The sequence below is a fragment of the Mus musculus genome, chromosome 15 (genome assembly GCF_000001635.26).
Source record: "Mus musculus strain C57BL/6J chromosome 15, GRCm38.p6 C57BL/6J".
Lineage (NCBI taxonomy): Eukaryota > Metazoa > Chordata > Mammalia > Rodentia > Muridae > Mus > Mus musculus.
The window spans coordinates 81,778,124-81,793,221 of record NC_000081.6 but is presented as its reverse complement, the minus strand read 5'-3'; the positions used below and the strand labels follow the sequence as shown (position 1 = coordinate 81,793,221).

Here is a 15,098-nt window from a genome sequence, read left to right as displayed (position 1 = left end):
CCTTGCCCCTGCGCCCCGTGTCACACGGCCCTCAGCACCTGTCACAGAGTCGGAACTCGCCCATGGGGAAGCGGTAGGCCCAGCCGCTGGCGTCGCTGTCAGAAGTGAAGACCTTCTCCTTGTGCTTCTCAGACTGAATGTGCTGCTGCCACTGTTTCTTGCTGTTGCTGTTCTTGCCGCAGAGCCAGCAGTGGTAGCCCATCTGCGTGCACAGCTCGGTGGGTGCCTGCTCCCAGGCCTCTGCCCCTCTCAGCCCCTCCAGGACGCCCTCCCCATTGGCCCCGGCTCAGGGTCGGGGCAGGGCTTACCATGATGTCAGCATAGTCTGTGGGCATCTGGATCTGCTTCTCTCCTTCCCGAGAGCTGATGGGGGTCCCTTCTCCCGGCTTCCCTGGGTTGTGTTTCTTCAGCCACATGTCATAGGTCTGTTGCATATCCAGGACTGGGCAGGGACAGAGTGCTTGGTGAGGGATTCCCCATCCACTCTACCTATGATCCCTGATGGACTCGAGGGGCACAGAAACCTTAAGCTCTGCTACTGTATAGCTCGGCCCGAGGGACTAATCACGCACAGGGAGCCCAGAGTGTGTTCTAGAGATTAGCAACGTGGTGATACAGATACAGGAACACAGGACAAGCCTGCCACTCACTCTTGTTCTCCTTCATGAAGGTCCACATGTCCCTCTCCTCAGGGCTGTGTGCGAAGGAGCAGTTCCCCACATACTGGCATTTGCGGCCGTTCTGGGCATGAATACATAGCTGTGGGTGGGCAAGAGGAAGCCTGCTGATCAGTCAGTCCCACAGGGCTGTGTCCTAGTGTTGGCCAGTTCAGAGCCTTTCAGGGCCCACAACCTCTTGTATCCTCCCCTCCCCCACAAGTGCTCACGTCATATTGCTGTGGGAAGTTTCGAATGGATGGCAGCGGCCTCACGGACACCCATTTCCTCTTGGCCTTGGACATCACCAGAAGGACCCGCCTCTCCTTGGTCCAGCTGTAGGCCAGAAATGGGAGTCATTACAGAGAGTCAGAGAGGAAGCCTTGGGGTTATGAGGCTTTTTCCTCTCAGAGCCCAGGTCTCCTAAGTCTTGGCCTCCTCCCTCACGTGGCTCTGGCAGTGCCCCATGCTGCCGGAGCACCCGCACTGTGCCTGCTTACCAATGCCGGGCCTTGGCACTGCAGTACTTGAGGTCCTTGTCCGGCTCTACCACCTGCCCATTCCTCCAACACTGACCGCACACAAACTTCATCTGCAGGTCAAAAGTGCTGGGTCCGTGTGTCCTTGGGGCACCCTGTTGGAAGACAGGGGAGTGGGTTGGTCAAACTGTAGCCACCAGGCCTTAGGCCTCTGGGAGTCCTAGGACCACTCAGTCTTACACTGGCGAGGCTACTGCCCAGTTTTACTGACAGGCAGTGAGCTCCCAGCTAAGGCCCTATCTATGACTTCTGACTAGGGGAGCCAGCTGTGGAGAGGGGCTCCTGAACCACTGTCTTCTTGCCCTCTCTGGCTGGTCTTCACTCACCTTTACTCTTTTACAGGTCTGGTTTGTGCAACTACTGTATAGAACAGCTGCTCTTGTTAAAAATGCACTTTAAATTTATTGTATTTATTTTTTGAAAGGGTCTCACTATGCATCCCTGGCTAGAACTTGCTATAGAGATCAAGCTGGCCTTGAACTCACAGAGATCCATCAGAGAGATTGTTTCCTGAGTGTTGGAATTCAAGGCCCAAGCTACAATCTCAGTCTATTTTATTCCTAAATTAAGTGTGTGTGTGTGTGTGTGTGTGTGTGTGTGTGCTCTTGGAGACCAGAAGCTTTGGTTAGATACCCCTGGAGCCAGGCTGCTGACATGCTGGGAGTCAAACTCAGGGCCTCTGAAACAACAGCATGTGCTCTTAATCTCTACAGCTCCTCGAACTGTGGTAACAGCCCAAAAAAGGTCAGATAGCTGAATTTGGGAGCTTGGAAAATTTGGCAATACCAAAACCTTCTGAATATACAACAAGCAGAAATCAATTTAACATTAGACATGCAAGGAATTCGAGGTGTGTTTGGCAGCACTTCCAAACACTGCATTGTGTTAGTTAACCAAACCCTTGGTTCTAAGTACCTGGTATGCACACACTGCACTGTGTCATAGCCTGTAACACCCAGAAACACTGCCTACTGGGGCTCAGATTCCAGACTGTTGTATCTGGTGAATTGCAGTGTTCTTACTGACTCCCTGGGCTTTAGAAGAATAGTGGTCCACAGAAAACAAAGGCTTTAAATATTTTCCTATTCTTCTATCTCAGCAGGTAAATACTAAAGTAGTGTATCTTTGGGTTACTTTATTAGAATGTTTGATTTCTAAAAGTCGCGTTTGAGGCTAAAGAGATGGCTCAGTGGCTGAGAGCACTTGTTCGTAGAGAAGACTTTGGCTGGTTCCCAGCACCCACATGGTGGATGACAACCATCCATAACTCTAGTTCCCCTCTTCTGACGTCTGTGGCAATAGGAATGCATATGCTACAGATACACGCATGTAAGCAAAACAGTCATTCGCACAAATGTTTTTTTTTTTCTGTTTTTTCAAAAACAGAGTTTCTCTGTATAGCCCTGGCTGTCCTGGAACTCACTCTGTAGACCAGGCTGGCCTTGAACTCAGAAATCTGCCTGCCTCTGCCTCCCAAGTGCTGGGATTAAAGGCGTGTGCCACCACTGCCCGGCTTATAAGCATTTTTTTTTTAAAGTGTGATGTGGTGACATATCCCAGCACTGAGGGCAATGGAGGCAGATAGATCTCTGTGAGTTAGAGACTGTGCTGTCTGGTTTTGTCAACTTGTCACAAGCTAGAATCATCTGAGAGGAAGGAGTCTCAATTAAGAAAATGCCTCCCTAAGATCATGCTGTGGGCAAGCCTGGAGAGCATTGTCTTAATTAGTGATGGATAGACAAGGGCCCAGCGCACTGTGGGTGGGGCCATCCTAGGGCTGTTCGGTCCTGGGTTCTATAAGAAAGCAGGCTGAGCAAGCCATGAGGAACAAGCCAGTAAGCAGCATCCATCCCTCCATGGCCTCTGCATCAGCTCTAGATTCTTGCCCTGTTTGAGCTCCTGCCTTGGCTTTCCCAAGTCAGTGGACTGTTTCAGGATATATAAGCCACGTACACCCTTCCCTCCCCACAGTGCTTCCGTTGTGCTGTGTGTGTGTGTGTGTGTGTGTGTGTGTGTGTGTGTATGTTTGCAAAATCTTTTTTTTTTAAAGACTTATTTTTTCTTATATGTAAGTACACTGTAGCTGTCTTCAGACACTCCAGAAGAGGGTATCAGATCTCATTACGGGTGGTTGTGAGCCACCATGTGGTTGCTGGGATTTGAACTCAGGACCTTCGGAAGAGCAGTCAGTGTGCTTAACCGCTGAGCCATCTCTCCAGCCCTGTGTGTGTGTTTTAAAGCTATTGCTGTTAAGTCGCTCATTCTTCTGTAGTTTATGAGACTGTGTGAACGTGTGTGTGTGTGTGTGTGTGTGTGTGTTTTAAAGCTATTGCTGTTGAGTCGCTCATTCTTCTGTAGTTTATGAGATTATGTGAACGCAGGTATCCATGGAAGGCAGGAGGCAGCAGATTCTCTGGAACTGCGGTTACAGACTACTGTGAGCTGCCTGATGTGAGTACTGGGCACCACACATGAGTTGTCTGCAAAATCAAGTACTCCCCCCCCCCCAACACAAGGCTTCTCTGTGTAGCACTGGCTATCTTGGAACTAGCTCTGTAGACCAGGCTGGCCTTGAATCCTGAGATCTGCCTGCCTCTATCTCCTGAGTGCCAGGGTTAAAGACATGTGCCACTACCCCTGATTCAGCAAGCACTTTTTTTTTCTCCCCAAGATACATAAAAAGGCTCTATTTGTAGGGGAGCAGAAATTTAATCAAGCACATCAAATCCTCTGTCATCTGACTCCTCAGACTCTTTTATCTTGTCTTCCCTGCTGCAGCAGAGACAGGACAGCAGCAAGGGGCTACGGAACCAGGGGCAGCAGGACACAGCCACAGCCCCACCAGCAGGCACACTCGTGAGCTTCGGGGAGCTCTCCTCACGGCTGAGTCGTTTTATGACATGAATTTTAGTGTGGAGTTAGTATTGAATTCCCAATAGAGTTCTAAACACACCTCTGTCCCTTTGTGCTACACGTTTATGCACAGTAGTGTCAGCATTTTGAATTTGTTAACCATAAAAAAAAAATACTGATCAATTTCAAGAAGTGTTGCTTCTACATCCTGTAAAGAACTATTCCACCAAGACTTAATTTGTTAATCTCACTAACATTTGATTAATAAACAATTTAATAAACAATAAAATTATATGTATACCAAAGAATTATTATTTTTCAAGGAATTATTTTTAAAAAATGTATGACCCATCATTAGCAAGTGTGATATATAGCCAGATGTGGTAGCTTATGTGGGTAATCCCATTTCTTAGGAAGCTAAGGCAGGAGGATTGCCACAAGAGACCAGCATGGGTTACAAAGTAAATCCCAGGAAATCCTGGACTACATAGTGAGAACCAACTCAAAACAACAAAATTCTGATTATATGCCCATCTCACATACCTACATGTCTGTGGCACATGTAAACTACTCAGGTGAGAAATGGAGAGGGTCCAGGAGCTGTCCAGGGGTACCGCGCCCTACACGGCACGCTGTCTTCTCTACCTGGACTCCTGTAACTTATCCTGTATTCTTCCTGTAACTTATCCTAAAAAAATGTCTTTCAAAATTCAGCTCAAAGGGCTGTAGAGGTCGCTCAGTGGTTAAGAGCACTGACTGCTTTTCCAGAGGTCCTGAGTTCACTTCCCAGCAACCACATGGTGACTCACAACCATCTGTAATGGGATCCAATGCCCTCTTCTGGTGTGTCTGGAAACAACTACAGTGTACTCATATACATAAAAAAATAAATCTTTAAAAAATAAAAAAAAAGGCAAAATTCAGCTCAGGGGCTGGACGGATGGCTCCGCAGGTAAGAGTGCTTGCTGCAAAATCAAAGACCATGGCTTAGATCCCAGCACCCACATAAGGTCCAGGTGTGGCCCTGCACACAGCACTGAGTGGATCAGCGACAATACTGTGCTGGGACTAGACTAGCAAGAAAGTGCAAGCTGTAGGGTCAGCAAGAGACTTCGCCTCCAAAGGAAAAAGGCAGAGTGGTAGAGGGGACCCTGGGGGGACGCTGGTACCTCCTCTGGCCTGCACATGTGTGCGCATCTCACACACACTCACTCTGCTCAGGCTGCAGGGGCTCTCCTGGAGCTCTCCTGCGACAAAGCTGCTACCCTCCGTGGTTAAAGTACCCCATCTGATCAACCAGTTTTAAGGGCCCAGTCTATGGACAGCAGAAGTTCAAAGGTGGGAAAGTTGGCCTTTGGCAGCAGGACAGACAGACAGCCTTGGTCTCGAGACCGTCCCCAAGGACGATGTGCAGCTCGTCTCGGAGGCTCCTTTCCCACGATTCTTCCATATCTTTTGCCCCAGCCGTCACTTTGGGGAGTGGGAGGTGACCTTGGCTAACATGTTCTTCTGCCCATTGGCCTTGGGTGTGAGATTGCAACTTTCGGCTTCTCCACGCTAGCGGGTGATGTGTCTCCCGCCAGCTCCCCTCAGAAGAGTGACCAGCACTGCCCAGTGCAGGGGTCATTCCCATCTGACTGAGCAGAGACAGCTCTGAGCAATTTCTTACTCCTCACAGGTAAGCCAGAGACACTAGGCCCAAGCAGCATCTGCCCTGGCATCCCCTTGCCTTCACAGACCTACTGATTTTACTCTCAGGATCGTAAGCAGGCAAGGACCCCATGCCTAGGCACACACAGGATATAGAGACAGAGAAAGGGGAGGCCCAAGGATCAAGTAACCCTCATGGCTCCTCCTCTCAGCTTGGATTTCCCCCTCCCAACCCCCACTCTATCCTGGCCCCATAAGGAGTTCAGAAGCCCAGGATTCCTTCAAGTTGGCAATGTACTGGTCTGGTCTGGGAAACAGGTCGATCTTTCACGGCTGTGCTATACTCACTGGCTCCTAGCATCCCTAAGCCAGTGTCTCCTTGTCATCTACAGTTACAATGATCTTGAAGCCCAAGGTGTTATGAGCATCTGGGTGATACAGGGTCTAAAGCACAGCAGACTCAACACCCTGAAGCCAGGGTCAACCCTGTAAGCCTCACACCCATGCTGTAAATGGTGAGCGGGCTACATGATAAATCTAAGGGGCACTGGAGAGTACGAATGGTACAGTATGGCACACACGTAGTGCCATGTCAGGGGATGCCCCAGTGTCACGGCTCATACAGTCAGACCACAGTGAAGAACACGAGAGAAACAGAACTGCCAGTGGGTACCACTCTGAGCCCTCACAGATAGTCACGTGGGCTCAAGGAATGTCCTTGGAGAATTTCCTGAGGAGCAGGGTGGCAGGTTAGAGAGTCTCTCACACAGCCCAAGCTAGCTTCAAACTCACAAAGTAGCTGAGGCTGGCTTTCAATTCCTAATTCTCCTGCCTCACCTCCAAGTACTGGGGTGACAGGCACGTGCCATCATGCCCTATTGATCCAGGAAGCCATTACTAATTACTGTGGAGAAAAAAATAACTTTGCCAATGGAACTGTGTGTCATGTAGAATTTAGGGGACAGTCACAGAATCTGGTGGTACTTTTCTATTAATTTTCTAGTCTTTGGGTATATTTTTTAAAAAGTACCCTCATTATAGTTTTTTAAAAATTATTATTTTGTGTGTTATGGGTGTTTTGTTTACATGTATATCTTTTGTGCACCATGTGTGTAGTGCCCACAGAGGCCAGGAGAGGATACTGGATTCCCTAGGACTAGAGTTAGAGATGTTCTGAGCCACCACGTGGGTGCTGGTAATCAAATATGGGTTCTCTTAACTGCTGAGCCATCTCTCCAACCTCAGATCACCCCTTTTAAAAGTGGTCAGAGGTGAGAGGACATCTATCCAAAGCTCACTCCCAGATGGTTCAAAACAGAAACGCCCCCCCAAAACCAGTGTGAATAGCTATGTATATAAATGTATATTTTTATACAAAAATGCACACCTGCACATAGGAAAAAGACACTCACTCATTGATGACCAAGCAAGTAGTAAAACGTGAACTCTAGAGATACAGGGAAGAGTGCATCTGGCAAGTTCATATGTCCCAGTCAAAGGAGATGGACAGCGCCTGTGGTGCCCGCCCTTACCCCGGTGCCAATCCTGGGCCTTACCAAGCCGCTGCTGGCCTTCCCTGCGTGGGCTTCCATCTGTTGCCAGTATTTCTTGGATTCCTGAACGATGTCTTCATGGGTCATTCCTGGGGGGGGAGAAAACACAGCTCTTGTCAAAGGATGAGACACAGCACCCATGGGATGCTGGGATGTGTCCCAAGCCAAGGAGTCCTACCTGGCCAGTCCTGGCCACAGAAAGACTCAGGACACAGAGAGTGCACTGTCCTCTCTGGGCCAGTTTTTCCATCCGTAACACAGGAAGAAAGCGCCTTGATTCCCAAGCCAGTGTTCCATTTTTAGAACCCCGGCTTTTCTCACTGAAGATTCAAGCGGAATCCTGCTGGGTGGCCCAAGGCCCCTTCCGGGTCTTTAGGGCTTACCAAGGTATCAGGTACATGGCTCTTCACTGCCAATCCCCAAAGGGCAAATGTCCCAGCATGATGGCCCCAGAGTACCAGTCAGATCCTTCCTGGCCTTCCAGACCCAGCTCAGGGCATCCTCCTGATTCCTCTCTCCCTGCAGCGCCTCGTCCCTTTCCAGTGCCTCAGCTGTCCAGTCAGACCGTGGCTCTGGCTCTGCTGAGGCCACTCTCCATTTGTTGCTTACCCGGGGCGCGTACCACACTTGACATCAGGTTCTTGCTGATGACCCCCAAATGTAGATCCACAGTCCACATCTCCCTTTGGACTTACCACCTGTCACGTCTGACTGCCCACTCATCGACACCTCTACTTCAAGTCCAAGAGACAATTTAGAACCCACATCCCATACAGAACCCTGGTATTAGCCCCTTCAAACATGCTTGTCCTACACACAGCCTCTTGTCAGAACACAGGCCCCTATTCCACTAGGCACCCTGACAGCTTGACCTTAATATAACCTCACATCTGGTCCATTAACAATCTTGCTGGTTCCACCATCAAAGTATACCTAGAATGTGACCGCTTCTGCCACCTCTACTGCCACCACGTGGTGTAACCTGCATCTATCTCCCCTGATGTTTCCACTCCTGCCTTTGTTCCAGGTTTTCTACCCAGCATCCAGCACAGCTTGGAAACTGCTGTCTAGATTTTGCTCTGAGATGCGCGGTAGTCTGAAATGCTGGGAACAGAGGCTGAAGCTGCTGCCAGCATCATAGGGCAGGCTTTTACAAGCTATCTTCTTACCAGGTCGGTTTATTTTGTGTCTGTGGCTCAGGTGGGTGTGTGACGGTCAGAGGACAACTCCGGGGTTAGTTTTCTCTTTTTGCCATGTGTGTCCTGGGGATCACAGGGCTCAGTGTCTTTACCTCTGAGTCATCAGGGCTACACGGTCATAAACTAGGGTCACTCCCTAACAATAAAGGTTCAGTGGAGCAAATCCACGAACAAGCAACAGTGCCGTTCATTCATTATAATTCATTGTACACTCCAGCCCATTATAATATAAACACTCTTCTTTGGCCCATGATTGACAAAACATCACTTTACAACATATGACTATATTTCTTTTCTTTCTTTTTTTTTTTTTTTCTTTTGGTTTTTCAAGACAAGGTTTCTCTGTGTAGCCCTGGCTGTCCTGGAACTCACTTTGTAGAACAGGCTGAAATCCGCCTGCCTCTGCCTCCCAAGTGCTGGGATTAAAGGCGTGTGCCACCACGCCTGGCTCATGACTGTATTTCTTTTTGTAAGTTTTAATAGTTTATTTATTTATTTATTTTAGATTTATTTATTTTATGTATATGAGTTCACCATTGCTCTCTTCAGACACACCAGAAGAGGGCGTCAGATCCCATTACAGATGGTTGTGAGCCACCATGTGGTTGCTGGGAATTGAACTCAGGACCTCTGGAAGAGCAGTCGATGCTCTTAACCGCTGAGCCATCTCTCCAGCCCCTGACTATATTTCTTCTTAAGGCCAAGAGACTCCCACAAACTGGGACCCCGATGACCTTGGGTCACAACCATCTCACGGATCTCAGTGCTTTACCCCCAGGGATAATCTTCTGCCTCAAGTCCTTTGCTTCCTGGAGCAGTCATTCCCTGGCCTTCCCTAGACAGGCCCATTCTCACCACCTGACAGGAAATGTGATACACACCTAAAGTTAAAACACTATCGACTGTAAGTCTATGTGGACTGGACACTGACTGTCATATGTCCTATCTTACCCTGACACCACAAGAATGCTGGCAAAACTACAACAGGCAGTGAAGAAGACTACGCATCCTCGGCCCAACAGAACCTAGGACTCACTTCTTGCTAGTACATTGTTTGTCTTGCTCCATTGAGTCCTCAAAGTGAGGGCTTTGCTTAGTGCAAGGCTGGATGCGCTGACACAGAGAGGGTGCTCACTAAAGCAGTTAGAAGGATGGATGTGTGAGCATCCATAAATCCACTCGCTGGACCAACAGAAGGTGGCTCAAGGAAAGAAAGGTGCCTTATTGGCCGTTACTCAGGCAGCAGGTGAGTTGCTAGGTGGAGTTGTAGGGTCCAGGGGCTGAGTCTACCAGGCTCGAGTCTCACACATTCTTGCTTTCCCATCTGTATCTTGGCATATTCCCTAGGCAGGGTCTAGACAGGGAGAGATCCAGATTCTGGACCTAGCAGCACCCTGTGAGCAGAGTTCTGTCTGTGATATCCAGGGTTACTAACTCCTCCAGGACTCTCCCAGGAGCCACCCGTTTGTGAACTCACCTGAGGTCCCATTCGGTGGCCATCAGGCCCTGGCTGTGCACTCCCAGCCAATTCCAAGCCTACTTCACCTGCTCTGCCTGCCCCTCACCTGAGTACTGCTGCAGCAACCAGACCTTGAGCTCAATGAAACTATGGGCGAAGTGGCAGCTGTCCTCGCGCAGGCAACCATAGCGCACCTCGTGGCGGCACACGTCAAACTGGAAGTGCTCCTGGAACTGACGGATCTTGGAGTACTTGAGAGAGGTGGAGCGGACGATGTGCACCAGGCACCTGGAGGGCACACGGGACGTGCATGATGCTGACAGTCCCCACCACCATCTGCCCTCCATCTCTGCAGTGGGGCCACCTTTCCAGTGCCAAGCAAGTCTGAGGGGAGGCGATTCTCAGAGCTTTCTCCCGGGCACCTCCTGTCCTGTTAGCCCATCTCTGAATGTGGATAGCACAGGAGGTAGGTCAAGCCTACGCTCAAGACTTTAGTCCCAGCTCTGCTCTGCTTGGGCTCCATCACAGAGCTCTGGGGCCAGCTCAGTTTGCACCGGTCTACCAATAGTGCCAGACCTCACCAGGTTGGGAGAAGGGAATGCCCATGAGTAGAAAGGGCAATTCCAGCTTGGTGCCCCAGAGCTGGTCTTATACCCAGGGGGATAATAATGAAGCACTTTCTCTGGGTGGGGAAACTCAGTGGCCTTGAATGAAACCCGTCAAGATGGGAACATCATTACTTTCAGAGAGGAGGAAACCCAAGGTTGCAATGACTAGTGCTCCAACCTACAACCAGACCCTGGCCAGGCTGTGATATGGACCTAGGGCTGTATAACTCCAGGGCCTGACTCCATCTCAAATGATGGGGCAGGTCAGGGAGCCAGAAAGAGCAAAGGTAATGGTATCATCCTGACCCAGCTCCTCCCATGCCCTGGTTGACACTGAAACCATGACAACGGAAGGTGCTGGTTAGAGCCCTCAGCAGGGCATATCTGCCTGCTGACCAAGCTGTTCCCAAACCTCAGCTTTCTCTTCTGTACAAGGGGAGCAGTAACTCCCTCCCCAGGGGGCTGCTGAGACCATTAAATATCCAAGACAATGACTGGAAGACAGGAAGTGTTCAACAACCCTGGTTCCTGTCCTTTTTAGGTGAATGTGTCACCATTCTCTGTCTCGTTGTTCCTCGTCTGACAAGCTGCCCTCAAGGGACCTCCCCTCCCTTGTCTCACCCACTGCGCAGCTGCAGGACTCACTTGTTGTTGTAAAAGCTGTGCTTGGCAGCCAGGTTGGAGCAGACAGATGGAGAGTCCTTGGTCCCTTTGCTGATGATCCGGGGCTTGCTGTCGAAGCAGATCTGTTCAGGGAGGAGATGGGCCGGGACCTTGACTGGGCCACCCGGGAAGAGGATGGGCTAGAATCCCAAGGGCCACCTAGGGAAGGACATCTGGTCCCTGTAAACTGTGCCCTAGGTAGGGGGAATGTGGAAGAGGACCCAGGCTCTGTGAACCTCAGGTCTCTGGCCCACAGCTCTCCCTCCTTCCTATCTCAGATTACATAACTCCGGTGCCTAGGGCAGGAGTTACTCCATGGCTCCCGAGCCTCGGTTTTCTCAACTGCAAACTGGGATCATGAACCTACTTTATCCCATGGGTTCTCTGTGCCGCTCAATCACAGAGAAGACAGAGCTCAGGAGCTCCTGTCTTATGGCTGTGAGCTATGACCCCCGAGCCAAGTCCTCCCTAGGGGAGACAGCAGGTCAGCAGATCAGGGTAGACTGGGCCTCACCAACCCCTCCTCCTCAGAGATGACCATGTCACTGTTCCCACCTTCAAGGAGCTACAGAACCAACTGTACTCTCAAGACTGGGAAAGGCCAGTGGTCATGGTGGCACACACCTTTTAACTCCAGTGCTCAGAAGCAGAGGCAGGTGGATCTCTGTCAGTTCAATGCCAACCTGGCCTGTACAGCAAAGTCCAGGCCAGCCAGGACTAAATAGTGAGACTCTGTCTCAATAGCCCCTTGAAAAGACAAAAGAACCCAAAGCCAGGAAATCTCCGCAGAGCTACCAGACTCACAACTGGCCTAGGAAAGGAATGAAGAAACTTGGGAGGATACTGTGTGACGGCATAGCTGGGTTACAGGCTGGAAACACCAGGCACAGTCAGGTTGGAACATGCTGGGGGAGATGTGAAAAGGCTAGCCATAGACATCTTTCTCTAGACATCTGAGCTAGGCTAAATTTGTCATAGCCACGATATGGGATTCGGGGATGACACTGGACAAGATTCTAAGTCAGCTTGGCCCTAAAGATCGCCAGTGCTGTGCAGGAGGTGGCCTTCGGCTCTGGGGTGCGTGGCTCAGGTTGACCCAGGCAAGACCTACCTCAATTCCTAGCACCACCAGTGAACCAGGACAGTATCTGTGAACTGGGGCTGCCCAGAAAGTATGGGTTAAAAGCCTAAATCCTGCACATTCCGGGCTCCCAAGGAAGAACAAACCGGATGGTTATTGCTGTCTCCTAGCCTCAACTTTCACATTTGTAAAATGAGAAGCCAGACAGGATCTGGGTTCCACCATGATCCCCAGGACCTAACTGGTGATTTTCCGGCCACACCTCACCACACCCACAGGTTCCAGGGCTAATGGCTCCTGACTGTGCTGGGGACCATGGTGGTCTGATGAACGGGCTGGGCAGGCAGGTACCTCACAGAGGAAGGTGAAGATGCCCTGGTGCTCCTTCAGGAGCTTGGCAATGGTGAGGCTGCCACGCTTGACACCCCCTAGAGGGTCAAAGAGCAGGTCCCGGTTGAGTGTGCCCTTCCGCTCCTCTGTCCACACATCGATCTCCTCCTGATGGTAGGCGAAGGTGCAGTTATCCCCGTACTTACAGTCTTGCTTGTTAATCATGTCTACAAAGAGGCAATAAGACACACGTTCTACCACGTGAGGGAGGCAGCCCACAGCACCCTGTGATCTCACTGTGGTCAGCAGGGAGCGAACCCACCAGTGCAGAGCACTGGTGGCTGCCAATGTCCAAGATGGATCCTTTTCCTAATTACCAGGCCCCAGTGTGGAAGGCTCAACACCCTCCAAACCCCACCCCACCCTGGGACCCCAGTGTCTGTACAGGTCAAGCAATGCGCAAAGGCCTTTGTAGAATACACACAGCTATATAAAGAGGGGCAGTCTGTAGGATTATTCACTGGGGAGGTGAATAACTGGGTGATCAGTTCCAGGAACATGGGCCACTGAACTGGAGCTGGAGGCGTGGCTGCACCCTCAGCTGCAGAGGGGTAGGAGAGTGGTACAGGGAATGGCTTCCAAAACTGGGGCCACCAGGCTCAAAGGGCAGAGCATGTGTCATGGGGGTGGGGGAGTGCGAGTGTGCCTGTGGAGCAGTTAGGGTGGAGATGTGGCTGTGGGCATACACTGGCCTTCTTCATGCCACCAGCCATGGACAGGGCTTCAGGGAGGACACTGAATGGTCTGGAAGGACTGTGTGGGTAGTTGCCATGAGGCGGGTGAGAGGGCAAAGGAGCCTGGGGTGGATGCTAAGTACCAAAAGGTCACTTGCAGATGTTTGGGGGTAAGTGCAAAGAAGGGCTGAAGTACAGATGTGCTTCATGACTGTTCAGGGAAACTGAAGAACACCAAAAACGTATGTTTGGAACTGACCAGATTTCTGTGAGGCAGAAATGAGGGCAAGGAAGAGAATGTACTCATTAAAAACAACTGTGGTCTGCAAGCCTTTCCCGTGTGCTCTCCGGGACTCTACCCATCCCTTCTGGAATCCTGCAGGGTATGAACCTGGCTGTACGAACCGTGGGACCCTCACATGCGATGGTGCAGGCCACCAGATGGCTCCAGCGCCATAGCATATCCTGAATGACCTCCGTCTTCAGACAAAGTCAAGAGAGATGCTTGCTTTCCTATGGGACTTGGGCTTCACTAGAGCTTTCTCATCTCCCCTATGGTCACTGCAGTAGGTCTGGGAGGAGCTGGACCCAGCTGGCACCAGCCAGCCCCACTGTGGTCCACCCACCTTTGCACAGGTAGTAGGAGCCCACAAAGCTGGTTTTGGTGGGCCGCGGCCGGATGCGCTTCCAGATCTGGTTCTCGGAACTCCGGAGGCGGCCGAGGAGGACGTCCCTTCTGCACTTGTGCTCGAGGCCCTCACGGTAGGTATAGTCGCCAGCCCTGGGGCCTGTCGGCAGGGTACACAGGGGTGTGAATCCAGAAAACCCACGTGCCCTCATCTGGGTCTCTGAAGCTCCCATCCTATCTCCTGGCATGTGCTTGCAGGGGGAAAGAGAGGGCTTGGAGAAGCCCTCCCGGGAACGTTCCCACCACGTGACTTCCCTAACAGTCCTGGACCTACTTACTGGTGAGTCTGCCCAAGTCAGCGTTTCTGGGATTGTGAAGACAACACTTTGCAGAGAGAAGGCCGGTCCCAATCAGGGCCCACCCCTTCATTTCCTGCAGGGGGGGCCTTGTCTTCCTCCAGGCATTTCCCACTAGCACACAGTAATGTTAGTGGCCTCCCCACTCCTGAGAGTCCCGGCATTTCCAGGGCAGAGGGGTGCTGCTGCAGATGTGAAATTACCTGTTTTGGGGTAGCACAACTGGCAGGCCTGCTTGAACTCGTGGGTGGCAGCCAGAGGGTTCTTGATGAGCAGGGTGGTGTTGGGCATTGAGGGCTCCGGCTACAATAGGGAGACATTGGCCATGTTTGGCCCTGAGGGTACCTGGGACCACCAGGGTCAGCCAAAGCAGTGAGACTAGGTATGTCTTTTGATCCCTGCTCCAATATGTCCTACCCAGTATCAGAACAGTAGCCTAGGACCCTCTTCTACATCTTCCCAGGCCTTGTATTGTAATGTAAGAGCCCAAAACATCATGACCTGCCTCAGAAGACCCTGGACAGTGAGTAGACGCCATCTTGGCTCCAGAATGTTTCCTTGAATTAAAGCAGAGAAATGGCAGTGGGCCTGCTTAAGGACCTACTGCTCTCGTGGAAGTGGCCCGGTCATCAACAGACAGAGGAAAAGGCTCAGGGAGAGCCAATGATTGTCTAGGGCCCACACAGCTAGTATCTAAGCTGAAGTATGCATACATGCTGCTCACTTGTGGTCCAATGCTCTTCTGAACCCAGAACAGGCAGAGCGTGGAGAGCAGAGACACGGTATCAC

General features: G+C 51.0%; 1 protein-coding gene across 2 annotated transcripts in view; it reads right to left on the bottom strand.

Annotated features, from left to right (window-relative positions):
• The window catches only part of Zc3h7b (zinc finger CCCH type containing 7B), a 51,172-nt gene that overhangs the window by 3,048 nt on the left and 33,026 nt on the right, over nucleotides 1–15,098 (bottom strand). For both annotated transcript variants that reach the window (NM_001081016.2, XM_017316520.1), the window contains exons 12-22: nucleotides 14,513–14,612; nucleotides 13,952–14,113; nucleotides 12,613–12,818; nucleotides 11,163–11,263; nucleotides 10,016–10,197; nucleotides 7,255–7,340; nucleotides 1,157–1,290; nucleotides 887–992; nucleotides 651–759; nucleotides 309–442; nucleotides 39–202 (exon numbers count right to left, since the gene is read on the bottom strand). In NM_001081016.2, the coding sequence (NP_001074485.1) occupies nucleotides 39–202; nucleotides 309–442; nucleotides 651–759; nucleotides 887–992; nucleotides 1,157–1,290; nucleotides 7,255–7,340; nucleotides 10,016–10,197; nucleotides 11,163–11,263; nucleotides 12,613–12,818; nucleotides 13,952–14,113; nucleotides 14,513–14,612 (1,484 nt within the window). The remainder of the gene's footprint in view (nucleotides 1–38; nucleotides 203–308; nucleotides 443–650; nucleotides 760–886; nucleotides 993–1,156; nucleotides 1,291–7,254; nucleotides 7,341–10,015; nucleotides 10,198–11,162; nucleotides 11,264–12,612; nucleotides 12,819–13,951; nucleotides 14,114–14,512; nucleotides 14,613–15,098) is intronic.